The sequence below is a fragment of the Cricetulus griseus genome, chromosome 5 (genome assembly GCF_003668045.3).
Source record: "Cricetulus griseus strain 17A/GY chromosome 5, alternate assembly CriGri-PICRH-1.0, whole genome shotgun sequence".
In the NCBI taxonomy this organism is placed as follows: Eukaryota; Metazoa; Chordata; class Mammalia; order Rodentia; family Cricetidae; genus Cricetulus; species Cricetulus griseus.
The window spans coordinates 68,502,731-68,528,969 of record NC_048598.1 but is presented as its reverse complement, the minus strand read 5'-3'; the positions used below and the strand labels follow the sequence as shown (position 1 = coordinate 68,528,969).

Below are 26,239 nucleotides of genomic sequence, written 5' to 3'. Positions count from 1 at the left end.
TACAGTTGCTTGGGTCTACTAACCAACATTTTGTGGTGATGCAAGACTCTTAACTATGTGGCAGCCTCAGTTGTCTTTTTAGCCTCCTGGAGTGGGTGTAGTCAGAACACTGAGGTTGGCAAAGGCAATTTTCTCAGTCCTCCATCACCCTAGTGTAGTGCCTGGAACAGAGCAGGTGCTCAGTAAATATTTGTCAAATAATGTAAATTCTCTACCAAGTCTTTTCCTTGCTGTGAGGAAGCAAAAACAAAAACAATGATAAGACATAACTGAAGAAATACTTCTTTAAAGGGGTCTCCAGCCAGCTTGACAAATCCTCGTTACAAAGTGAAGAAAATAAAACAACTTTCTAAATCAGTGTGATGGTTAATGTTATCACCTTGTCAGGCTCTAGAATCACCATGGCAACAAACCTCTGGGCATGTCTGTGAGGGAAATTAGGTTAACTGAGACAGGAAGATGAGCCCGAAAGTGGGCAGCACTGTCCCATGGGCTGGGGTCCCGGACTGGATAAAAAGGAGAAAGTGAGCTGAGCCCCAGCATCCATCTCTCTGCTCCTTGACTGTGGATGCCATGTGACCTGCTGCCTTATGCTCCTGTGTCCATGTCTTCCCCGCCATGATGGACTGTACCCTCAGACCATGAGCCAAGCTAAACTCTTTTACCCTAAGTTGCTTTTGTCAAGGTATTTTATCCCAGCAATAGAAAGAGTGACTAATACATTCAGTCAGCATCAAGTCAGGCTGAATGTGCTGTAATCAGCTCCCTACAAAAGCAACAGAAGTCTCACTCTTTGATACCATCAGGAAGGATGCTCGTTTGTGCACACAGGATTGTGCTTAGTCAAACAAAAGAGGAAACTCCTCAGCCCATATGGACAAGTAGGAAGCTCCAAGCAGTAACCAAACTCCAGAAGAGTGCATGCCTAACATCCACAAAGCCCTGGGTTTGGTCCCTGCAGCACATAAAACCAGGTGTGGTGGAACGTGTCTGTAATCTCAGCATTTAGGATGTGGAGGTAGGAAGACCAGACCTTCAAGGGCATCCTCAGCTATATTGTAGGGAATTAAAGGCAAATCTGGGCTAGAGACACTCTCTCAAAAAGTAAGTACTAGGAGTTGGCCAAGAGGCTTGTTTAGACTTTTAAGGATTTGTATATACTGTAGGGGGACAGAAAGTATTTTAAAAGACATGCTGAAGGAAAAGGGAGAGCAGGAAATATTTCTTTCCCTTTTGGCACTAGGTAAAATTTTCATTGAATTTTTTGTTTCCCGGGGATTGTGTTTACTCTTCTAACCTGCCTCAGTGAGATTCTACATGTATCTGCAAATGGGCTGGGAATATGGTTCAGTCTGTGAGCTGCTTGGTGTGCAAGCATGAGATCTTATAAAAAGTGGGGCCCAGTGGGCTACACATGTTACCCAACATTGAGGAGGCAGAGACAGAGGACACCTGGGGCTCGGTAACCAGCAGTGTAGCCAAATAATGAGCTTCAGGTTCACCAAGAGATCCTACCTCAAAAAGCAAGGGGAGAGTGATTGAAGATGTCACCCACCGCTGATCTACACAAACCTCCACAAAGGCTCACATGCTCACACGGGAGCACAGACTCCCCTGTCTTCAGGATAACTTCAAGACTCTGTTGGGAGAACATAATGAATTTCTAGGGTTCTGATGGTTGGGACTTTGGTTTACATGAAACACTTTCCTGTATAGCATGACTGGGGGAACTGGGTGAGAATTAAGAACTAAGAGGCCATTGGCATAAAAGAATCGTTCCTCTCTTTCACAGGGAGAATGGCATTAAAGCTTGGAGAATGTACAGTTCAGTATTTCACCATAGTGGTCACCATAGTATCTACAGCCTGGCTCTCACACCAAGCAGTGCTCTTTGCTGGGCTGTCTGGGTACTTGCCTAGCATTTGGGAAGCAGTTTGGGGTGTCAAATGTTGCTTAAGGGCCCCTGAGTTAAAAAGCCTTTGTACCTGGGGTGGAACTAGGGAAAGTGGTGATTTCTAGTAAGAGGTCTTTGGTCATATGATCATAAGGGATGTGACCTCACAGGAGACTGCTGGACCCTGACTTCTTTCTCTTTGTCCCCAGGACTCTTTAGCCAGGAAGTTTAGCCCTGAATGCACTCTCAACACTCTGAGCATGGCCGGCTGCTCTGGCACAGGCTCAAAGCAATGGGGCAGCCAGTCATGGACCAGACTACAAGCAAACCAACCTTTTTCTCTTATGCGTGGATTAGCTAGTGTGCTTATTGCAGTGGTGAGCGCTAAATAACAAGAGATTTTATGTTACTTAAGCTGTCCTGTAGGACACAGAAGACATTGACTTCTGTTTGTCTAAACTTCAGCCTGGGAAGAGTTAACTGGTTAGTAGGGATAGCCTAGACCAGCTGTGGGAATCCACATCTGTAATCCCAACACTGGGGAAACTGAGGCAGAAGGTTTGTGAGTTCAAAGGCAGTCTGGGCTATATCGTGAGACTCTGTCTCCATCCTCGTTAGAGGATTAAAAAGAAAAAAAAAAAAGTGTTGCCTACCTTGTCCCTGCTCAAGGCTCATGACTTGTACTTTCTGGTTTGGAGGGGAAAGAGGGAGGTTGTAGCTGCCTCCAGATCGGTAGCTGGGGTCCCTCCCTTTCTCTCCTCCCAGCCAGCCCTGTGCTCTCCCCCCATTCCCTCCCTGCTATTCCCAGCGGGTGGAGTCGTGCGAGCAGTCCTTATCAATGGGCACAGGCCTGTTAGCACTCTTGCTACCTCCTTTAGAGAGCGGCAGTCCCTAGCCTGGCTGTGGATCTGGTCGGATTGGGTAGGTTCAGCCATGGTTTCTCTGGGCTTGGGGGTCGCCCAGGATCCTGGACGCCTTGTAGGACGCTGAGCGGGTCGCCGAAATAGACACCGAACTCCCGAGTGGCCAGAACGCAAAGGCGAACAACAATCGGAGGAGCACTGGCACCATGAGCCTCTGGCTGTCATCGTGGTGGCCACCTTCACTGCTGCTGCTGCTGCTGCTCGCCAGAGCAGCGCACACTGTGAGTACGCGCCCCTCCAGGACGCGGACCCGAGCGACCAGCCCGCGTTCCTCTACTGGGTCCTAGGAATTATGGGGAGCAGTCGATCTCTCCTTGCTTAACAATGGCATCGTTCACTCTGTCGGAGTCCACTTCGGAGTCCCCTTCTCCAAAGGCAAAACATCCTGGGCTCTTTGTCCCAGGTGAGGCAAATCTAGGCTCAGACCCCTCGACCTTCACTCATCCCTTCCGGCCCGCTGAACCCACTTCTTTCCAGCGGCCCCAGCAATGATAAGTGTGCTGCACACTTGCCCTCTAGTGCTTCATCAAAACCCCCTCTGCCCTTTCTGAGACCCGGGTCACTCAGGCTTTACAAGCAAGGACACCAAGGCTCAGAAAAGAGAGGGGGAGGTTTACTCCATGTCAGAAAAAAAAAAGTCAGAACCCACATTCTTCAGGCTAGCAGCCTGACGATTTTACACGCTCCGGGTTGCAGATGAAAAATTTTAGAAAGCGATGAGTAGAGATTTTGCGTCTGTGGTGGGACCATTTTCAGTCCCGTGTGTCGTCCACCTCCCTTCGCCTCCCCCCCCCCGCCCCCCGGGACTGGATTTCTAAAGTCTGTGCCTGTGGGCTCCTGGGAGCAGCGGGTTGCAACAAACTCAGGGCAGGAGAAGAAAGTTGGAGCAGAGAGAAGCCAGGGGGTGGTTTGTGTTTCTTTCCCATAGAAACCCTGGGAACTTTGGGCGGCTTCCCCTGGGATATCTGGAGAGACAGGCTGCATTGAGGCTGGCAGGATGGAAAGAACTGAGGAGAAGGTCAAGGCTTCGGGGTTGAGGACTCCAGGGTTACTCCTCCCGACAAGCTCTGCAGAGTGTGCCCCACTCCCCCCACCCCAGGTATGCGTTCTAAGAAACCACTGGGAATATAGATCCCGAGATGACTGTCTAGGTTAATGACTTAGTTTTCCGTTTCCTGAAGCATCTGTGCAACTCCAGGGCTGCAGGAACAGGCTCAGCTTTCTTTTTTTTTTTTTTTTTTTTTTTTTTTGTCTCGAAGGGATGCTCCTGGTTATTTCAGGAATAAACAGATAGGGAAACTGAGGCTTTTTTGGTTCAAGTCTTCACTGCACCTTGGAATGCTGCTTGTGTATAATCAAGTCCTTCATTTAACAGATGATCAAAAGCCCTCAGAGAGAGACTTGTTTCATTCAGATAGACACTGTCAGGAGCAGGGCTGGGACTAGAGCCTAGATTCCTAACTTGGGGGGGGGGGTATGCGAGCACGTGTGTGTGTGTGTGTGTGTGTGTGTGTGTGTGTGTGTGTGTGTCACACACACAGAGGACCTGAGGTTTGTTCGGTCCTTTGTGGATTTGCATGTCATTTACATATGCACTGTGTGTATCTCTAGAAGAAGGCCTCACATGAGCCTCTGGTTATTGTATGAGCTTATCCTGACCTGTGATTCTATCTCTTAGGGTTTGTGGCAGAAAACACCTTTAATAAATGAGGGTGGAATTGACCTACTTTTTTTGGACAGTTTCCCAGCTTCTGAAACTTTTTCCTTTTGCTTGTTTGACTCCAGATAGTCAGACATTGGATCTTGAAATTCAAAGATAATAAAGATAATTCCTTCCTTCCTTTTGCATTTCCTTCATAGGCTTCTTCCAAAGAGACCGTTGAGGCTAAAACACTTGTTCCTTCCTGGCCTCTTCCTTCCTGGCCTCTTCCTTCAGGGGAGGTGTCAGAAGGGTCCTTTCCAAGTAGAAACTGAAGAAAAGGACGACTGAAAGGGCCACCTTTCGTTTTGTTTGCTTGTTTTTCCATAAGAAACTGAGCACAGTGCCTTCTCTACTGCCTTGCTCCGTACAGCTCATGAGGGCTTTCACCTGGGACAGTAACACCTGTGTTCCCCGAACTGTCCCACCAGACACATGCTGTAGCTTGAGCACATGTCTTGTTCAGTTTTGTCCATAGCACCTGCCCCAGTGTAGGAGGGAATCAATGGGCATGTGCTCAGTGAATGGTGGTGAATGGCTGAAATGACGTCAGGCTCCACAGGAGAGTGTCTTTTGTGTGATTATATGAGTGTGCAAGTTCGTGTGTGTACAGGTGTGTATGTGTGGATGTAGTATCCAGAGAGGAACTTCTGGCTTTTATTCTCCAAGTGCTGTCCACCTTGTTTTTTGAGGCAACATCTCTCACTGGCCTGGGACTCACTGAGTAAGCTAGGCTGACTGGTTAGTAAGCCCCAGGGACATTCCTGTCTCCACTTCCCAGCGCAGGTTAGTGTGGTTGGTTTTAATGTCAACACTGTACAAATTAGAACCATAAGGCATGCACATGGTGCACAAATATACATTCAGGCAAAATACCCACACATATAAAAACATTTTAAAAATTATTATGCTCTTTATACTAGCTCTGTTGTTTCTTATTATAAATTTTATCAATGTATTTTGTTCGTATTATTCCTTACTTACTCTCCTATCCCTCCCAATTTATCTCATTTCTCTCTCTCTCTCTCTCTCTCTCTCTCTCTCTCTCTCTCTCTCTCCAATAACCCACTGAGTGTAATTTGTGCCACCCATATACTGGTGGGTGTGGGTAATCCACTGGAGCATGGGGAACCTTCCCGGGGCCACAACCCTGAAGAAAACTGACCCCCATCTCATTATCAGTGATTAACTGCCAGTTGCTCCTCAGCTATAGGTGGCATCTCATAAGTCCCTCCCCATCTGTGACGATATGTTGACTGATTTGATTTGTTTAGGCAATCACAGTGCATTGAGGTCATATGTACTATTGCCCTGGCAGGTCAGAAAAACACTGCCTTACGTCAGTCCTCTGTAACTTCTGGCTCATGATTCAAACAGGGTTTCTTAGCTTTGACACAATTTTTTAGAGATGAGTCTCATGTAGTTCAGAATTGTCTCCTATTCCTTATAATTAAGGATGTTCTTGAACTTCTGATCTTCCTGCTTCTACTTTCTGAATACAGGTGTGTGCCGCCATGCCACATGTATGCTGTGCGGGGAGATTGGAACCCAGGACTTCATGCATGATAGCAAGCACTCTACCAGCTGAGCCCCATCTCCAGGCCAACTTTGACACTATTGACATGGGGACCAGAATTAGCAGTTCCAAGCATTGTATGGGTTCTAGCAGCATCTCTGGTTCTCTAGATCAGAGGCTGGGAATATATCTATGCAAAGCTGTGACAATGGAATGTCTGCAGACATTGTCAAATGCTCTATGACTACAAGCAGGGAAACTGGCCCTGTATGACAACTTCTGCCTTAAAGGCTGTCATGTTTCTGAGGGGTACATCAATGGGACTAAAAGTAGGTTTTGTTGCATATTAGATTTGAGGTTCTGAGGTGGATGATAGAGAATCTGAGTCCAATGGTGGAAACAGGCTATTAGCATTTGTATCTTGTGTGTGTGAACATGTGTGTATGTGTGTGTGTGTGTGAACATGTGTGAATGTGTGTGTGTGAGTGTGTGTGTGTGTGAGTGTGTGTGTGTGAGTGTGTGTGTGTGAGTGTGTGTGTGTGAATGTGTGTGTGTGAGTGAGTGTGTGTGTGTGTGTGTGTGTGTGTGTGAGTGTGTGTGTGTGTGTGTGTGGAGGTCAGAGGTCAACCTTGGGTGTCATTCCTCAGGACACTGTCCATCTGGGTTATTTGAGACAAGGTCTCTCAGTAAATTTTAGAACTTGCTGATTTGGCTAGTCTGAGTGGCTCAAGAACCCCAGGGACCCACCTGCCCCTACTTTCTAGCACTGAAATTTTAAGTATGTGTCACCATGCTTGGCTTTTTTAACGTGGGTTCTGGGGGATTGAACTCAGGTCTTTGTTCTTGGGATGCATCTCCACAGCCCTATAGTTTAGATCAAAAGGTGTGTGGAAGGCTTGCTGCCCAATACCTAGAACAATCTAGAGACTGCTGAGTGGAAGTTAGGGGATATTGTGACCCTGGCCCTTCCTCCACCTCTTTCTGTTTCCTGGCTACCCTGAAGTGAGCAGTGTCCTCTACCATATGCTCTCACCATGATTCACTCTGTTGCCATAGGCCCAAAACAACTGGGCAGAAGTGAAACTCTAAGTCAATGAAAAAACTCTAGTCTCCTTAGTTGATTTTCTGTGCTACGTCATCATAGCAGAGGAGAGCTAACTAACACATAAGCATACACAATCAAAGCCTAGCTCCAAGCCAGATACAGACTCTGCATTCTTTGTTTTCACTGTCCTGCTATTGCATTTTCTCTTCTTGACCCATCTTAGTTGATGGTTCTGAAACAGAAACTCTCCAACTTCAGAGCCTGACAGACAGAAGCTGAACCATCTTCCCAGCATGCCTGTTGGTCTGAACAGCCCAGAATGACTTCCAGAGCTAGAGTTCTTCCATTTTGTTGGCCCCTTCCAGTGTCTCTTCACTGGACCCCAATCTCTCTTCTGTCAATGACACTGACCTTCACCAGGCTTTGGGGTTCCTTGCAGCTCAAGGTAAACCCACAACACTCAGATTCTATCTACTGGTTTATAATAAATAGAAGGCTGCTTAGCATTGTGAGGACTTGAAAAAAAATGAGAATATCCTGGGGCTGCTGGCCTCAATAGACCACTCTGGCAGGTGAACTCTAATGTGGGTAGGCAGACCTGGTCAATTGTGCCTGAAGCCCAGACCATCCTGCCTCTGTAGGAGCTTGAGTCTGTTAGGATCAGAACCTAGCCCCATAACCTCAGTTAACCCCAAGGACTCTATCTGGAGCCCTCCATGCTGTTCCCCTTACCCACAGCTCTCAGAGACACTCTCCCATGACCTGTCTATTTGAATCCCTGCCCTCCTGATTCACACTCTCATTTCCAGCCGATGCGTTTGCTGTCATTTCCAGAGAGTCAAGACTACCTGGACAGACTTCCTCGGAGTGGCTAGCTTCCTCTGATGCATGTGTCTACAGTGAACCCTCTGCTTCTTTCCTTCCTGTTCATCTAGGTCAGCCAGACTGCTAGGGGCTGAGGAGGTTGCTCTGCTGGGAAAGTGCTTGCCTAGCAATCACAAGGACCTAAGTTGGATCCCTAGATCCCATGTTAAAAAAGAAAAAAAAGTCAGATGGAATGGCTTATGCTTATAATTCTAGCTCTGAGAATGTGGAGACTAGAAAGTCCCTTGGGGTCCCTGGACAGCTAGCCTAGCCTACTTATTAAGTTCCAGGCCAGTGAGAAAGAGACCCTGCCTCAGAACAAAACAAAGAAACAAAGAAAAAGGAAACAAAAAACTAAGTGGACAGCATGTGAAGACTAATAGTATGGCAGGTTGATCTCTGGTACACTTGCACACACACACACACACACACACACACACACACACACACACACACACACCACAGACTGAAGCCAAAGTCTAGATCCAGGTCTGGCAGGTGTGGTATCTAGCGAGGTCGCTTGAGGGGAGCATGCTGGATATTGTCTCTTATTACAAGGACATGAATTCTTTAGGGTCCAACCTCTATCCTCACCAACCTTACCAACATTCATTACATTCTGAGTGGTTCTGTCTCCAAATATACCCACACTGGGTGTGAGGGCTTCAGTGTATGAATTTGGGGTGACATAAACATTCAGTCCAGGACACTATTTCAAAAGGAAGTACTGCCCTCTTGTCATGCCCAGTCCCTTATACCTTGTCTACCTGTGTTGCTCAGCTTTTTGTCTTTAAAACAAATACTTGGGCCAGGCATTGGTGGTGCATGCCTTTAATCCCAGTACTCGGGAGGCAGAGGCAGGCAGATCTCTGTGAGTTCGAGGCCAGCCTGATCTCCAGAGTGAGTGACAGGAGAGGCTCCAAAGCTACACAGAGAAACCCTGCCTCAAAAAAAGAAAGAAAGAAAGAAAGGAAGGAAGGAAGGAAGGAAGAAGAAAAAACCAAATACATGGAATGGTCAACTTATGAAGAAAAAGGTTGACTTTTGACTCAAAGTTTTGGAAAGTCATGGTGAATTAGCCTGTTGCTCTGGGCCTGTGGTGAGGCCTGTATCATGGTGGAAGTTCACACAGGAGCAAAACGTCACGTTTCATAGCCAGAAAGCAAAAAGGAAGACAGGAAAGGGCTGGTGCCCCAAGTCCCCTTTGAAAGTTTACCATGTAATGGTTAATTTTGAATCTCTGAGGAGATTGTCATTGAGGAGTGTCTAGATTGGGTTGGCCTATGGGCATGTCTCTGGGAGATTATTCAGATCATATTAATTAAGGTGGAACATTGTTGAGGGAGTCGTCATGCTCTGGGTGGGGGGCTTGATTAATAAGATCAGAGAAAGGAGCAGAGCCTTAGTGTGCATGCATTCACTGCTGTTTTCTTCTGACTGTGAATGTCACGTGACCATATCACTCAAGCTCCTGCTGCCATGACTTCACTGTCACGATGGACCGTAACATGGAACTGTGCACCCGAATTATCCCTTCCTCGCTTCATTTGCTTTTGCCAGAGTATTTTATTACAGCAACAGAAGCAAAACTAAGACAATCCCCATTGACCTATCCTTTACTAGTTCCTGCCTTCTAAAAGTTCTACAACTTTCTAAATAGCACCAAGATAGGAACAGATCCTTCCCAGCCCCATTCTGTGTCTGACTTCTTCATCGTCCACTCAGAAGTGAGGTCACACTGAGGGTTTCCCTCTCTTTAGCTGTCCACTTGCCCAGTTCCTTCAGGGCTGACAAACGGTCAGGATCCTTCCTTCCATGGTCCCACCTCTGCCCCCTGGTGGCCAGTTTCTTGGAAGCTGTGTGTGGGCTCGTAGATTATCATGCTGCAGCCTGACTCCTTCTCAACACCCAGAGGATCAGGCTTATCAACAGCCTCCATTTAGCCACAGTTGCTAGACATTTTTGGGAAAAAAAAAACAAAACCTTTAAAATTGTATGTATTTTGGACTCAGGGTGGGATGGCTTAGCTAGGAAATGCTTGCCTGGCAACCATGAGAACCTGAGTTCCATCCCTATAACCCATGTTAAGCATTAAGCATGGTGGTCCATTCATAATTATAACCTCAGCACAAGGGAGACTGAGACGGGAGAGTCTCTGGGGCTTGCTGGCCAATGGGAGCTTCAGGCCAATAGGAGACCTTGTATCCAAAGAGGTAGATGATATTCTTGAGCATGACACCCAAGGTTGTCCTCTGACTTTCACATGTGCACACACTTGTACCTATATGCAATTGTATAGATATGCACATACAATTAAAAATCACATGTGTTTAAGGGCACTTGATGTTCTGATGTACATTATAAAATGATTGCCACAGTTAAGCAAATTTACATATCACTGAGCTCCCACTGTGTGTGTGTGTATATATGTGTGTGTAGAGCTCTTGATATCAACTCTCTTAGTTTCTCACCCTTTCCTCCCTCTCCAAGCTCCATGTAATCACCATTCTATTGTTCATTTTACTGTTTTGTCTGTTTATTTTTTGGAGTGTATATATGCTGGGGGTTTGACTCAACCTCACTCATCCTAGGCAAGCATGTTTCCACACATCTGACTTGTTTTGATTCTATAGAAGTGAGGTCATATAGAAATTTTCTTTCTATGACTGGCTTATCCTTAAGGTTCAAGTGTGCTGTCAATCATGGTGGGGATCCACCCCTCTATGTGTGTGTGTGTGTTTGTGTCTTTGTGAAGATGTGTGTGCATATGGAGGCTAGAGGCTAACTTTGGGTGTCATTCATCAAGTGCCATCTACCTTGCTTTCTTCAGACAAAGTCTCTCAGTAGGCCTTGTAATTACTAATTCAGTTTTGTGGTGGGCCAGTGAGATCCTGGCATCCACCTGTGTCCACGTCTCCAGGGCTGAAATTGCAAGAGCTCATAGCTATGGCTGCCTTTTTAACATGGGTTCTAGCCATCAAACTAAGATCCCCATGCATGCATGGCAAGCACTTTACCAATGGAGCTATCTCTCCCACTAAGAAGGTTATTTAGTACAGTTTCAGAATGGAAAACCCAATGTTGAGGAACTGCTTCTAACTAGGGCCTTCAAGATACATCATCATGTCATCATAGAAGGCAAAACAAGACTGTGTGTGTGTGTGTGTGTGTGTGTGTGTGTGTGGTATGTGAGAGAGAGTGCAAATATTCCTCTATTTGAAACCCACTCCTAAGATAACTAACCCACGAGATATAAACACATATAAAATATATTATTATTGTATTATATTATATATTACATATTTTAATCTATATAATTTAAATATAATTCTATATTGTATACTATAATAATTATGCTTCTTTGTGCTGCATCTTCTCGGACTCATTGGATCCTTCATATCATAGGATCCAGTCGTCACTGTCCCCTTGCTTTGTTGATGTCACCAAATGGCCTTTAGCAGCAGTCCTCCATATGTCTGCCTGTCCATCCAACCATTTGTCCGTCTGTCCATCCATCCTCCATCCATCTGTTCATCTGTCCATCCATTCATCCATCCAGCTTACTAAAGCTTTGGTCCCCACCTGGAGGCCCTTCACTATCTACACCTCCTCATCTGGACACACTGCTCTCACCTCAGCACCCAGATTAAGCATTGCCCTTTCCTGCTGTCCCCATGTCCACCCCCATCTTCCACCCAGCACCTCCTTCCTCAAAGCCCTTACCACCACACACTCTGGCCACTTCCCTTCCTGTACCCACTGAAGACTAAGAACCCCAAGAGTGGAAGTCATATCCCATTCCCCTTTGTGTTCTCAGAGGTAAGCAGACTGGTCATATAGACATGCCAGTCAATGTTTGATGGTGACATCCATGTTCCCAACTGATCAAACGACAGTGAGTTCCCTTCTTATTTTTCACTGTGCATACTAAATTATTGCTCTGCTACCAAAAAACATTCATTTTCACACTCAAATTGTCAGGAAAGTAGTGACATTATGGGATGTGAAGAGCAGGATATTTCTGAGTCTTTTCACTGTCTTCAGCATTTAGATGTGTGTTGTGTGTGTGTATGTGTTGTGTGTGTGTGTGGTTTTTTTTTTGTGTGTGTGTGTGTGTGCAAGTGTGGTACATGTGAAAGTCAGATTTCTACACTGAGTGCCCTTTTCAATAGCTCTCCACATTTTTCTTTTCTTTGCATGTGCATATAGTGTGAATGCACACGTTTCTGTGTGCACATATGTGTGAGTGCACACTGTGTGTGTGTGCACGCCTGGGGTTGATGTTGGGCGTTTTCCTTAATCACTCTCCATAATTTTTGTGTTTTTCAAATTTATTTTATTTTTATGTCTGTGTATGCATGCATTTCTACATGGGAGGGTGATCAGATGAGTGCAGTTTCCTGAGGAGGCCAGAAGAGGGCGTTGGATCCCTTAGAGCTGGAGTTACAGGTGACTGCTAGCCACCCAACATGGGTACTGGGAAGTGAACTTGGGTCCTCTCCAAGAGCAGCAAGTGCTCCTAGCTGCTGAGCTGTCTCTGCAGCCCTGCTACAATTCTCTGAGGCAGTTTGTCACTGAATCCAGAGCTTGACAATTATTTAACCTGGAAAGCTTACCCTGGGAATCCTTTGTCGCCACTTCTAGGTGAGGATAGGCATTCTATCACACACCAGGCCACCATGCCTACCGGGCATTTACGTGGGTTTGATGGTCCTTGTAGTTGGAGAACAAGCACTTTATCTCCCAAGCCATCTCACAGCCCCCACCCTACTGTTTTAAGACTCTGGGGATTCGGCAAGCAAGACCCAGGGATTCTCTTTAAGCATCTTGTCTTGATCTCACCAGCCTTGGGATTACTGCAACAAACTGCCATGACCATGGGTGCTGGGGACCCAAACCCAGGTCCTCAAACTTGCACGGCATTTCACCAACCAAGCCCAAGAATTTAGTGGAGTTTTCAATTCTTTCATTTTCTGTTTTGTCTTCTCAGATTTAGGAGTCCAACATTAAACTCACAACAGCTAATAGAACTCACCATCTTTCTTCTGTTGATGTTTGCTTCATTATCCCCCTCACCACCTCCAAGCCGGGCTGGATTCTTCCATTGTTTTCTCAAGGACAGACTATGGCTGCCCATAGCTTCAAGTCCATCAGCTTAGTGAACCACGTAGGCTGACATTTCACCACATTGCAAGGCCAAGAATCCAAGAGCACACAGATTGTCCCAAACTGGGTGCGTTTTTTTCCCCCTCCTTTGGATTAATCAGTGAGATGGGGCCACACAGCAACAAACACAGAGCTGCAGGGCTGCTCCCAGGGAGCAGTTCTTGACTCTCAGGTCAAGAAGCTTTACTAAAACATGTCTTCCAATTGGAAAACATCCCAAAGACAGAGATGGTGCATGTCAGAGAACCTCAAGCAGCAAATGTGAGCTTGTGTGTGATGGCATGCCCAACCTCAACTGAAAGTTAGGACAGAGGGTGGCATTCCCTACAAAGACACGTTTGGATGTGGAAAGCCTCACACAGATGACAAGTCAAGTACCAGTTCTTTAAGAAGGAAATCACTGCAGCTAGAGAGATGGCTCAGTGGTTAAAAGTATTTGCTGGTCTTGCAGAGGACACAGGTTCGATTCCCAGCACCCACAGCTTACAATTGCCTGTTAACTCCAGTTCCAGGGGATCAGAGCCCTCTTCTGCCCTCTGTGGGCACTGCAGGCACACAGAGCACAATTCATGGAGGAACACACGTATAAATAGAAATAAATCTTTTAAAAAGGAAATTAGTACAGGGTATACCCTGCTAATACCAAAATTGGATTAAAATATATGAGATTAAAAAAATAAAAGTGGGCCTGAGGGTTTGGCTTAGTTGTTGTAATGCTTGCCTAGTATGCACAAAACCCTGGGTTCAAGCCCCAGAGGCTGTTAGCACCGAGCATGGAGGTAGAGTGGGATGGACACAGGAGGACCAGAAGTTCAAGGTCACCCTTGGCTACAGAGGGAGTTTGAGGCTAGCCTGGCATCTAAGTTTTCACAAGAGAACAAAACAAACAAAAGAGCTTCCGCAGATAATATCAAGGAACTCTTTCATGGAAAGACCACAAAGAGGAAATGGTAGAAAACAAGTTCAGACGGGTGAAAGGCTAGAGGGCTGCATCAGATGGCCAACATTCAACTAGCAGAGATTCTAGACAAATGGCAGGAGGGAGAAAGGGACACAGGCACACAGAAACTAATGAAAAAACAGAAATTATTGACCTGGGGGAGGGGGTGGGACAACATGCCCAAGGAAACATAATCCTCTTATGGGGCTTGCTTCAACAGCTAACAATATTTCATTGTCAAAAGAAGCCATTATAAACACTTAGCATTGTTTTCATTTTTAAAAGTGATATGAACAGAGTGTACGGAATCCCGGGGTGAGAAATATTTCAAGGGAGATTTTAAAACATCTAAATCTTGAACTTCCTTAATGGGAAGTTTGGAATATCCCAATAATCCCAATAACTCAAGAAATAGTGTTGGTTCAAGAGTTGGATTGCTGGGGCTAGAGAGCTGGGCCTAAGAGGGAGTACTATACTCCTTTGGTTCTCAGAGTCAGGTGGCTGGCTCCATAACCACCTGCACCTCCAGCTCCAGGGGTCTGGATCCCTCTCTCGGCCTCTGTGGGCACTTGCACTCATGTACATCCCCATACATAGCTATCAACATTGAACACTTCTTACCACACAAGTTTGTGCATGTTTGCTAGAATTACACTTAAATTTTTTTTTCTAAAAATTGAGTCTGGAATGTTTGCCAAATCCCATGTGTTCAAGAGTTACCCAAGCTTGGTGCTATTGGGAAATGGTGGAAGTTTTAAGTGGGAACAGGTGGGAGGCCTCCTGGTTGTAGGTGCACCTGTGAAGAAGGGGGTGTAGCCCCAGATGCTCTTCTTTTACTTTCTCTCTCATTCCTGGCCATGAGGTGAAGGGCTGGTACCCGTAGAGATGACTTTAACCCCATCCTGGAAGAAGCGAAGTTGCCCTTCTTTACAGAGTATTGGTTATGAGGAGGCCAGGTGGAGAGTTAGGTATTTGTGGTAGTGATGAGGTCGTCCCCACGGCTGTGTTGGAGACCAGTGTGGGAGTGGACACTCCCACCCTCACCATCATTTGTTCTCGCTTGAGGAAGCAGGGTCCATCAGCAGCACTGATGACAATCTATGGTTTTTCCGCTTGCAGGTCGGAGCTCTGCCCCGATTGTGTGATGTACTTCGTGTGCTGCAAGAGGAACGGGCCCAGTGTCTGCAGGAACTCTCCAAAGAGAAGGAAGGAGATCTGGGCCTGGAGACAGTATCAGGTATGAGGCCTCCTCCAGCCCAGGGAACTCTGCAGGTGGGTCCTGTCCAGTCATCTGGAGCAGGAAACTTGTCCTCAGGACCAGGCAGGCTGTCCAGGGTGGGTCCAGGTTTGCTCCATCAGCTGTCAGATCAGGTACATGGTCTACATGGACTCGGAAGCTTCACACCCCCTTTCTCTGGGGACAGCCAATGCTTCCTTACCATCTGCTTCTGCACACACAGTTTGGTTGAGGAGTTTTTAGTTTGTTTTTTGTTTTTGTTGGTTTATAAATCTTTGAGTGTGTGTACATGTATAGGGTATGTGTATGATAGTGTGTGTGGTGTGTGTGTGTGTGTGTGTGTGTGTGTGTAGGGACACACATGCCAGGGCATAGGTGTAGAAGTCAGAGGAAAACTGGTCCTTGTTTAAGACCAGGCCTCAACACTGCTGCCCATGCCAGGCTAACTAGCAGGCTGGAGAGCTTCCAGGCACTTTTCTGTTCCTTCCTCCCACAGGAACTCTGGGATTACAGATGTGTAATTTTACACCTGGCTTTATGTAGGTTCTGGGGTTTTGAACTCAAGTCCTCATGCTTGTGTAACAAGCATTTTATTTGTTGAGCCATCTCCCAAACCCAAAGTGAAGGTTTGGTGGGAAGTGCTTCACAGCATCATTGTTCTCTCATCCACACTCTTGGGGCACTGTGGGAGAGGCAGGTAGGATGGGAGGGGCAGGATGGAGTCAGGAAGGCTGGAATAGGGGGAAGAGAACACATCTGTTGCTGATGGTGCAGACCCAAACTTGAAAACTGACTGCCTGACTGCCATGCAGCCCCAGATGGAGACACATGTCTTCCGTTGCCTAATGACTCCTGAGGTCCCCTCGCTGAAAGCCCTTAAGGGCTAGGAAGCATCTTTAAAATTTTAAAATGTTTGTTTTTAATTTATGTATTTCATTCTGTACGTATATTTTACTCACAAGTATGTATGTGTACCACGTGCATTTCTGGCACCTGAGGAGGTCAAAAGACAATATCAGATGCCCTGGAACTGAAGTTATGGATGGTTGTGAGCCACTATGTGGGTGCTGGGACATGAACTTGGATTTTCTGCAAGAACAATAAGCTCTCTTAACCACTGACCCATCTCCAGCCCTGCCAAGGAGCATCTTAGCAAATATGGCCATGTATGTATAGCACCCTTCTACTCCCAGCTTCCAAAGAGGGTACCACTAGTCATCTCAGCATTCTTGTTTAGGGAACGCTGACTGGAAATCACTGGTTCTGTGACTGTAGCAAATTATTTAACCCTCTGAGGCTCGGTTCCCTGATCTCTAGAATGGAGATAAGTGTGGTAAAATGAGTACGGTACAGGGCAAGACCCTCTCTTCAATCCATAGCACCACGTTCAGTCAGTGAGGCAATAAATACCTATCATTATTATCAATCAACACTATTATAAGTGTTAATTGTATCCCTATTCTCTACTTTGTAATCTATCATCTAAGAGTGCATCATTAAGAAAAGAAGATAGGGCTTGGGAGATGGCTCAGTTAGTTAAGTGTTTGTCTTGCAGACATGAGGACTGGAGTCAGATCCCAAGAATCCATAGTTTTCAAAGCCAGGCATGGTGACATGCACTTGCAATCCCAGTGCCAGAGGGATATGCATTGGGGGTCACTGTACAGCCAGAGTAGCCAAGTTGGCGAGCTCCAGACCAATGAGAGACTGACTCAACAAACAGGATGATGGTATCCTGAGGTTGTCTTCTGACTTCCACATGCACCCCCCAACACACATGCACACACACATTCACATGACTATATAGGAATACATACATGAGTACACAGGAACACACATGCACACATGCATGAATACACAGGATCACACATATCCACATGACTATATAAGAATACACACATGAATACACAGCAACATACACAGATACACATAAACACACATGCATACTCCACACGAACACACATGCACACACACACATGACTAATAGGAATACATACATGAATACACAGGAACACACATAACAAGAGGGTTGTTCTTAGAACCAGGCAGGTGCCATGTGCTCTGAGCCTGATGTAAGACCTGGGAGGCGCTGAGGTGTGCCCCTCATCCTGCCTTGCCACCTCAGTGGGTTCCTAAGGTACACAGCCCTCAATCCCTCCTAAGGTTCCATTTTGGCTCATGCACTTGGGAGTGGTCAGGGGACTCTGCTGGGGGCCTTGGGTTAATGGTTAAGCTGTTGATTCTCTTGGGTAGAGGTTAATGTTTAAAAGCTAGACAAATTACAGGAAATGCCATTCATGGAGTATCATCAAGCCTGGAATACTTACCACAAATAAAAAATTAACTCTCCAGCTCTTTTGAGTTAGGTGACCAAGTCCACTCTGTGGGAATATCTCAGGGTCATGACCCTGGTCATCACTCTCTTGGGGTGTTTATTAGTTGGCTTACAGAAGCCATCACCCTCTCAGAGCGGGCAGGGCGACGTTGACAGCTCTCCCTACAAGAAGAATGTTCCAGAAGGATAGTGTGGTGGCCAGATATTTGTAGATTCTGTGGTTATAACAGACCTGGGTATCCATCAAGCTTTGTCACATAGGGCCTCCAGCTGTGTGACCTCCGGCTGCACCTCTCTGGACCTTGGTACTCTGTGCTTTCCTTCAAGTGGGGCATGCCAGCCGATTTCTTCTAGTCTCTACCAGCGGGTTGATCTCCCCCAGCCTGATTAGGAAGGCATGGGACCTTTTGCACTCTTGTGCTTTTCTATCAAGATGAAATTCATATTAAATCAACACCTTGGAGGTTTACAGTCCCCTACCATTGGTCATACTATGCAACCACTTGTATCAAGTTCTAAAATGTTCTCCTCAGATGCAGAGGAACTGTGCCCCACCCCCCGCCCCGCTGACCTCCATCAGCAGGTTCAGGGCCCCAGAGGAGGGCTGCTCCAACTCCTATGTCTTACGCTCCAGAAATAGTCCCAGGTTATCATCAGGCCATCTGTGCTGATTTATAAATAAGCCAGGGACTGAAGGGTGGCCCTTGTGGGTCAGTGCAGGAAAAAGTGAAAGTCGGTAGAGGGCTGGCTCTCTGTGATCCTGCTGGCTGGGGCCCTGAAGATCCCCAAGGTCCCATTCTGTCTTCCAGCTTGACCTTCCTCCTTTTCCCAGTCCAGCTTCATCCTAGACCTGCCTCTGGGGCCGTCTCTAGGCAAGACACAGGCACACATGGTGCTCGGTGTGCCTGGAGCAGACTCAGGGGCTTCCAAGTCTAGAGGAGCCTATACCCTCCGCTGAGTGGCAACACACCATTGTCTCTTCACTGTGGCTTTTATTTTAACTCTGTTCTCCTGGAGTAGCTGACACGCAAGTCTTGCTATCTTCTCAAAAACACTTCAAACTTTGCTCTGCATGGGTAGTAGCTAACAGATCCCTGGCCCTGGCCACAGGGCCCTTTTGTGCATGGCTGGGGACGTGCACTCTGCAAGGCTGTCTGTGGTCTTACCTCCATAGCCATTCTCCTCTGAGCCATTCATCACATCAATTGTCTGGCTTTTGAGTGACCTTGTGCCTTTTTCTTTTTCTTCCTCTTCTCCCTCCCTCCCTTCCTCCCTTCCCTTCCTTTTTTATTCCCCCTTCCTTCCCTCTCTCTTCCCTATCCTCTCTTTCATTCTTTATTTCTAGACAGGGTCTCATGTAGCCCAGGCTGGCCTCAAACTCTGGTAGTCAAAGATGACCTTGAACTTCTGATCCTCCTGCCTCCATTCCTGAGTGCTGAAATTATAGGTCTGTACCATTATGTTTGGTTTACATGGTGCTGAGGCTGGAACTCAGGGCTGTATATATGCTAGACAAGCACTCCCCCCACGAAACTAGAGCACCCTGTTAACTTTTGAAGATACTGTATCATCTTTTGAAGATACAGTAAACCTCTAAAACCAACAAAATATAATATGAAAATTGTTCAAACAAGTACCACCCAAAAACATTGACACCCCATGACACCTGGGCTGTTGGAATAGTCAGTTCCAGAATGTCTGCTATGCACAGCTCAGGCCTGGCATGGTTCCACCCCAGCCTGGGGCCTGGCTGATGTGAAGAGTGTCTCTGAGCCAGCTGGCAGGGACTCCTACCTACCTCAGGCACTCTTACCAGGCCTCAGCCAGTTCTAGGTTGGCTGTTCTATGGCCCTGCCCAACATGACCTCCAGAAGGCTCTCAGACATTCTGACACCTCATTCTGTCTGGCCAGGCAGGCAAGGTCATCTACCACATGGACTGGAGCCTTTGGCCAGTGCCCTGGTGGCTTGGCCAGTCCCAGCCATCTCTGAGTCCTTCTTCTCAGGTGACTAATAGACTCTAGAAGCAGTCACCTGCCTCTAATACTGGAGAAGCCACCAAGTAGATGAGGAGGTTGCATCCTGCAGCCACAGAGAAACATGTGCTTAAAGAAGGGGACACACATCCCTCTTTGGCCTCTTGGGACTCCGGAGACTGGAAATAGAGAGTAACATCTTTGGGAAAGGATCCAGCCAGGATAAAATCGTACCCATTATATTATTTTTCTCATCGCTGTGACAAAAGCAGCTAAAAAGGAAGGTTGACTTTGGTCCATAGTTTGAGGGTACAGTTCATCGTGTCAGGGTTGCCACAGCATCAGGGGCTTGAGGTAGCTGCTCACATTGCATCCACAGTCAGGAAGCAGAGAGATGAATTACATACTCAGCTCGCTTTTCCTTTTTTGTTTCTCCCCAGCCTGTGAGATGGTGATGCTCACATTCAAGGTGGCTCCTCCCCACTTCTATTAACACAACCTAGAAACTCCCGTAGAGACATGCCCAGAGGTTTATCTCCCATGTGATTATAGATCCTGTCAAGTTGACAGTGAACATTGACTCTCACAACCAGGGATACCTGGGAAGATCCTTCTCAGACTGGGAGAGAACATCTAAGGCTGGCTGATGGAAGATCAATCAGTCTCTGGGATGGTGGGACAGATATTCTGTAGCAATTCCAAAATAGAAATGTGAAGGGTTTCCCACCTGCCAGGCTCACTGTGAGACTCTGTGGGAAGATTTAGATGCATTCAAGGGTTGCTCACCTTCTGGGTTCCTTGAAGGACCAACACCTATTCCTTGGTCTTGTAGATGCATTTGCTGGACCACGGGAAACTAAATGTATTATTTCTTGTTGCCTTGACAAAACACCTGACATAAAGAATCCAAGAGATGAGCTATTCATTTTATTTACGGTTTCTGGGAGTTCAATCTACAGTCCTTGGCCCTACTGAGTTTAGGCATGTGGTGAGGCAGAAGGTCATGGTGTTAAGAACATTTTCAAGAAAATTTTCAAGAACATTTTCAAGAAAACCTTCACAGACTGCCTCCTAGTGACCTACTCCCTTCAGCTAAGCCCCACTCAAAAAGTTTCCAGAATCTTCCAGAACAGTGCCACCTGCTGGGGACCAACTGATTAGCATATGAGCCAATAGGGGACATTTCTATTCGTATCAAGACGCTCAGATCTGGGATATGGCTCAGTTAATAACCTAACATGCATGAATCCCTGGCTTCTATCCCCAGCTATTTGTAAACTAGGCACGGTGTGGCACTTGTTATGATTGGCTTTTGCTGTTAACTTGACTCAAGCTAAACTCACTTGAGAAGAGAACCTCAACATGGGAGTCTACTATTGTCTTAATTGAGTTAATAGGTGTGGGAAGACCTAGCTCACTGTGAGTAGTACCATTCCCTACACAGGGGTCCCAAACTGTATAAAAGTGGAGAAATTCAGCTGGGAATGAGCAAGAAAGGAGGCAAACATGCAATCATTCATTTCTCTTTGTTCTTGATATAGGTATGATGTGACTAACTGCTTCAAATTCCTGCCACTCTGATTTAACCTAGAAGTTTAATAGACCCTTTCTCCCCTAAATTACTTTTGGTTATAATGTTGCATCATAGCAACTGAAATGAAATAGGTCAGTGGACCAATCTGTAATCTTAGGACTCAGGAGATGGAGTTAGGAGGATCAGGAATTCAAAACCAGCCTGTGATACATAGCAAGTTCAAGGTTGTTGTGGGAAACTCGAGAGCTAGGGGGAAGAAGGGGAGGGGGCTGGAGTAGGCAATGTTCAAAATCAGTCCAACTATGCTATGTGTCCTCATGACATCATTATCCCTTCTCAGTGCAGTCTCCATGGTAATCTGCCCCATCACAGAGCCTTTGCCCCTTACTTCACATCAGAAGCATCTGGAAGCATGTCCAGTACACAGTTCCCTGGGTTTGGGCCTACAGGATTTTAATTCAGTCATTGGGAGGTCAGACCCAGAAACCTGCATCTTTGGGGGGAGGAGGTTTGAAACCTGCATCTTATAAATTCCCCAGAGAAGCAGTTCTGTATGTATCAGGACTTTGGAGAATCTTCTCAGTCTTTCCATCTTCCCTGATATTCAGGTCTAGAGTACCCCAGCTTCCAGCACACAGTGACAAAGGCAGTCATTGACTTAGCTTCCAAACACTGTTATCCACCAAGCAGAGGGTCCCCAAGAGCAGAAGCCTATCTGGTGGTCCACAGCTGGAGTCCTTGGGCCTTCTGTGGGCCTGGCATAGTGAAGGTACTCAATATGTGCCCAATGAACTGGTGGACAGACCAATGCTGGCACAGTCTCCTCTGCAAATAGACTTGTCCTTGACATCTCTGTAACTTCTCAGCTCCATGTTTTCATACAGGCCTTCCATTCTCTCTGTTTGTGGGGGGAACCCAAGGCATCTGATTCAACCCCCACTTTACAGTGAAGCAGAAGCCATGAAGTACAGCGAGGAGAGGTGGTTTACTGAGTTGGCACAGTCAGGAAACACAGAGGCAAGCTGTGTCTGCCTACTCAACATTCAGTGCCATTTCGTAGTCTCTAACCACCTGACCTGTCTTGAGGCATTAGTTAACTCCAGGCAGGCTCAGGGGTCAGTATGAAGAGGCAAGGGTGTGTGTGTGTGTGTGTGTGTGTGTGTGCAGAGAACACAAGAGATGGGCCTGGCCTAGATGAATGGGGTCAGCAGAATGTACAGAGGTCTGGGGAGGTAAGAAGTTAAGTGTGGTGATATCTTGTTTGTACAAATAAAGCCCGTCTGAAGGTTAGAGAATGGAGCTTTCCACTAGCTAACCATAGGGGTCTGGAGGCCTGTACAGACAGGAAGTGAGGTGGTGATACATAGATTAATAGAAATGGGTTAACAATTAAGAGAGAGCTAGCAAAAAAGCCTGAGCCATCAGCCAAACAGTTTATAATTAATATAATTCTCTGTGTGTCCATTTGGGACTAAATGGCTGTGGGACTGGGTGGGACAGAAACTTCTGTTTACAGGTAAGTCATATACGGTGTGTTTCTGCCTTGTTAGTAGCACCAGTACTTAGTGGGCCTGGGAGAGGCTTTGGAGATGGGGTGAAGGACAGAGTAGGCTACAGCCCAGGACAAGGATAGTGGGAGTCTAGACGAGAGTGACCCTAAGAAGCCCCTTACTTAGATTATATTGCTTTTGCTTTGTCTTCCAAAAATAGAATTTTATACAGCCTCAGTCTTACTATGGTGTTGAGGATGACCTTGAACCTTTGATTCTCCTGCCTCCTCCCTACTGGGTTTATAAGCATGTGCTACCACACCCAGCTTATGTGGTGCTGGGGACCAAACCCAAGGCTCTCGTGCATGCTAGGCAAGTGCTCCAGCAACTGAGTCACACCCCAGCCCTGGTGTTAGAAGCTGAGTAGGAAGTGTTTAAATGTTAATCACTTGGCCTCTGGTTGGTGGTGCTATTTTGAAGGATTCTAGAAACTAGAAGGAACCAGAGCTGAAGAAATATCTCAGAGGCATAGCACTTGCCCAGTGCACACAAGACCCTGGTTTCCATCCATGCCTCAACCCTGGAAAGGTGGAGTCCAAGAGTCAGTGCATACTGGGAACTGGGTTTGAAAAGGGTGGTGATGGTAGGCAGCCTTGGTCCATGCTTCATCCTAATGCACTGCTGGCCTCTTCTCTGCAGGTTGTGAGGGGCTGTGGGACAACATGAGCTGCTGGCCCTCCTCGGCACTGGCACAGACGGTGGAAATACAATGTCCAAAGTTCCTCCAGATGCTCACGGGCAGAAACGGTAACCATTCAGCACCAAGGGCCCTGACCAGAGGTAGAAACGGCTCCTGGGTGAGAACTCAGGTGCCAGAGATCTCTGAGAACAAGCAGTGAGTGAGATGATAAGGGGAAATCTCTAGAGACTGGAATCCTTGCCTGGATGTGTGAGAGCCTAACTTTTAGGATCCCGGGAAGGAACCAGGAAACAATGTGTTTAGGGAAGTATGAAGAAGACTGAGACCAGTGAGATGGCTCAGCATGCTAAAGGTGCTTGCCACCAAGTCTGTTGATCAGAGTTTGGTCCCCGTGACCCACATACTGGAAGAAGAGAACTGACTCCCATAAGTTGTTCTCTGATGGCCACATGGGTATTCAAAAAATAACGTAATTTTTTTAAAAAAAAAGAGGAGGAGGATTGCAAGAGGAAAAGGAGGAAGGGAAGAGGAGGAAAAGGAGGCTGCAGCAGCGAAGATATGCCTCATGGCCCCAGTTTAGGAACCTTCTCCCTTTCTTCCATGTTTCTGTTCCCTCAGCAACCAGCCATCTTGTTTCAGATACCCCACAGTGCCAGCCTCTGAAGCAGACTGCCTCTAGAACACTCGCTTTCTGTGCCCGTTATCCTGGGCCTTGCTGGTGACTGGAGGTGCCCCTGGGTGCCCTGGCTTCCTGGAGGAAGCCTTACCTGAGTACATCTGCTTCCATCTGTGATGCTTATGGGCACTCATTCCCATGCCCAGCTGTCATGGGTGCTGGGATCCAAACCTGGCTGCTCATGCTTGCGCAGCAAGCTCTTTACCCACCGGCCTCTCCCCAGCCCTGGGAGTCAATTGTAAATATCTTCCTTTGTACCTTCTCCCTCCCTTCTCTTCCACCCCTCATATTTTCTTCACGAACCTCCAAAGCTCCACCCTAGGCCCTTTCCCCATCATGCTCACACCTTCAATCTTACCAACGCTCTTTCCTCCTGGCAAGACCCCTCATGTCAGACACTTGGGTCCTTGAGGCTCAGGACTCAGGCCATTCATGCATCCTTGGTTGGCTTGGAGCAATGTGCTGGTCCTAACATCCAGGTACCATCCATGGCTGGTAGAGTTCCTGTTGAAAAGGACTTGTGGCTCTCCTCTCTACCAGCCATCCCCTCAAAGCCTTCTCAGAACTGGTTCACCTATTCCTCTGTGGCGTGCCTAGGAAGAGCCACTGCCTGCGGCCACAGAGGTGACCAGAGGCTTGCCTGATCACATCCCTCCCCAGTTGACTGCGTGAACTCCTGCCCACCTCATTAACTAGAAGACCTCTGAATTGTTAGTGATTCACTGCCAAGTCTGCTTTCTTCTGCTGCAGCTTCACCTACCTACCACATGGTGTCACTGTGGGGCTGCAGGTTTACCCTGAGGCCCTGCTTTCTAGGTGCTGACCTGGCTCCTGGGCTGGTGGCAGGGTGAGCTCACTGGGTCATATCTCAGGGCTGGCCCAAGAGCATAGGTCAGGACCTGTCTGGGCCTGCTAGTCACCCATAGCTCTATCTTGGATCTGACTGGACATTTGCCCTCTGGCCCTCCAGAGAGGAAGTCTCCCCACAGTGTGTCCCCAATCTCAGAGATATATGCTCATGGATACTAGTCAGTGTTCAGGGCAGCTTCCTTTTGAACAAGGAAAATATGTTCTAGAGTTAATTCCTAAGAAGTTGTTTGCCACAACAGTCTCCATATTGGTTCAGACAGGCTTCTGAGTGACTGGAAAAACTGCAGGCCTTTTTCTGCCCCAGATAGTTCTCATGCCAGGCCTAGAATCTTCCTTCAAGGAGACATTCCTTTGATTCTTAAAACAGCACTGGCATTTTCAAAGTTCCTTGTTTAAAATGTATTCATCGGGATGTGATCCCACAGGCCTGTAATCCCAGCCTCCTCTGAGACTGAGGCAGGAAGACCCCAAGTTTGAGGCCTTTATGAACAACTCAGTGAGACTCTGTCTCAAAACAGAGAGTAAAAGAAGGGACTAGGGGGATGACTCCGTTGGTAAAGTGCTTGCTGCATAAACAGGAGAACATGATCCCTACCATCCAGGGAAAAGTTGGGCACAGAGGTGCACACCTGTAACCCCAGTGCTGGGGAGGCAGAGGCAGTGAGATCTGGAGTTTGCTGACCAATCAGGCTAGAATAGTAGGTGAGCCCAGGTTCAGTGAGAAACCTTGTCTCAAAAAAATAAGGCAAAGAGTGGTCAAGGATGCTACTTTATGTCAACATCTGGCCTCTCTGTACACACATACATACGCACACATAAAAGCACATATACACATGTACATGCATATGAATGTACACACACAAATCATGTACATACATGCATGTACATGTACACATACATAAAAGCATGTACACACACATGCATGTATGCATGTGTGCATGTGTGCATGTACATACACACACACACACACACACACACACACACACACACACACACGCAAAGTCAAAAAGGATTAGAGATATTTTAGTGAGAAAGCTCTTGCCTAGAAATCCCCAGGCCCTAGGTTCAAGCCCCAATCTCCCTCTCTCCCTCTGTCCTCCCCCCACATATACACACTCACACACACACACGAGTTTCTGGGTTGGATCAGGTGCTGGTCCAGCCTTTTATGTAGGATCCCAGGGCTTGAGAATCAAAGGGAGCTTTGAACAGGTTCTCCCCTGGCCTGCAATACATGCACACACAGACATGCAAACTTAAACCTTTAATCCCAGCACTCGAGAGGCAGAGGCAGGCAGATCTCTGTGAGTTCGAGGCCAGCCTGGTCTACAGAGCGAGTGCCAGGATAGGCTCCAAAGCTACACAGAGAAACCCT

General features: G+C 47.0%; 1 protein-coding gene across 1 annotated transcript in view; it reads left to right on the top strand.

Moving 5' to 3' along the window:
• Positions 1 to 1,717: 1,717 nt before the first annotated feature.
• Positions 1,718 to 26,239, top strand: part of Sctr (secretin receptor) — a 51,273-nt gene continuing 26,751 nt past the window's right edge. The window contains exons 1-6 of the mRNA XM_035445837.1: positions 1,718 to 1,734; positions 2,902 to 3,097; positions 15,167 to 15,284; positions 15,472 to 15,511; positions 19,536 to 19,540; positions 23,318 to 23,425. Coding sequence (XP_035301728.1) covers positions 1,718 to 1,734; positions 2,902 to 3,097; positions 15,167 to 15,284; positions 15,472 to 15,511; positions 19,536 to 19,540; positions 23,318 to 23,425 — 484 coding nt within the window. The remainder of the gene's footprint in view (positions 1,735 to 2,901; positions 3,098 to 15,166; positions 15,285 to 15,471; positions 15,512 to 19,535; positions 19,541 to 23,317; positions 23,426 to 26,239) is intronic.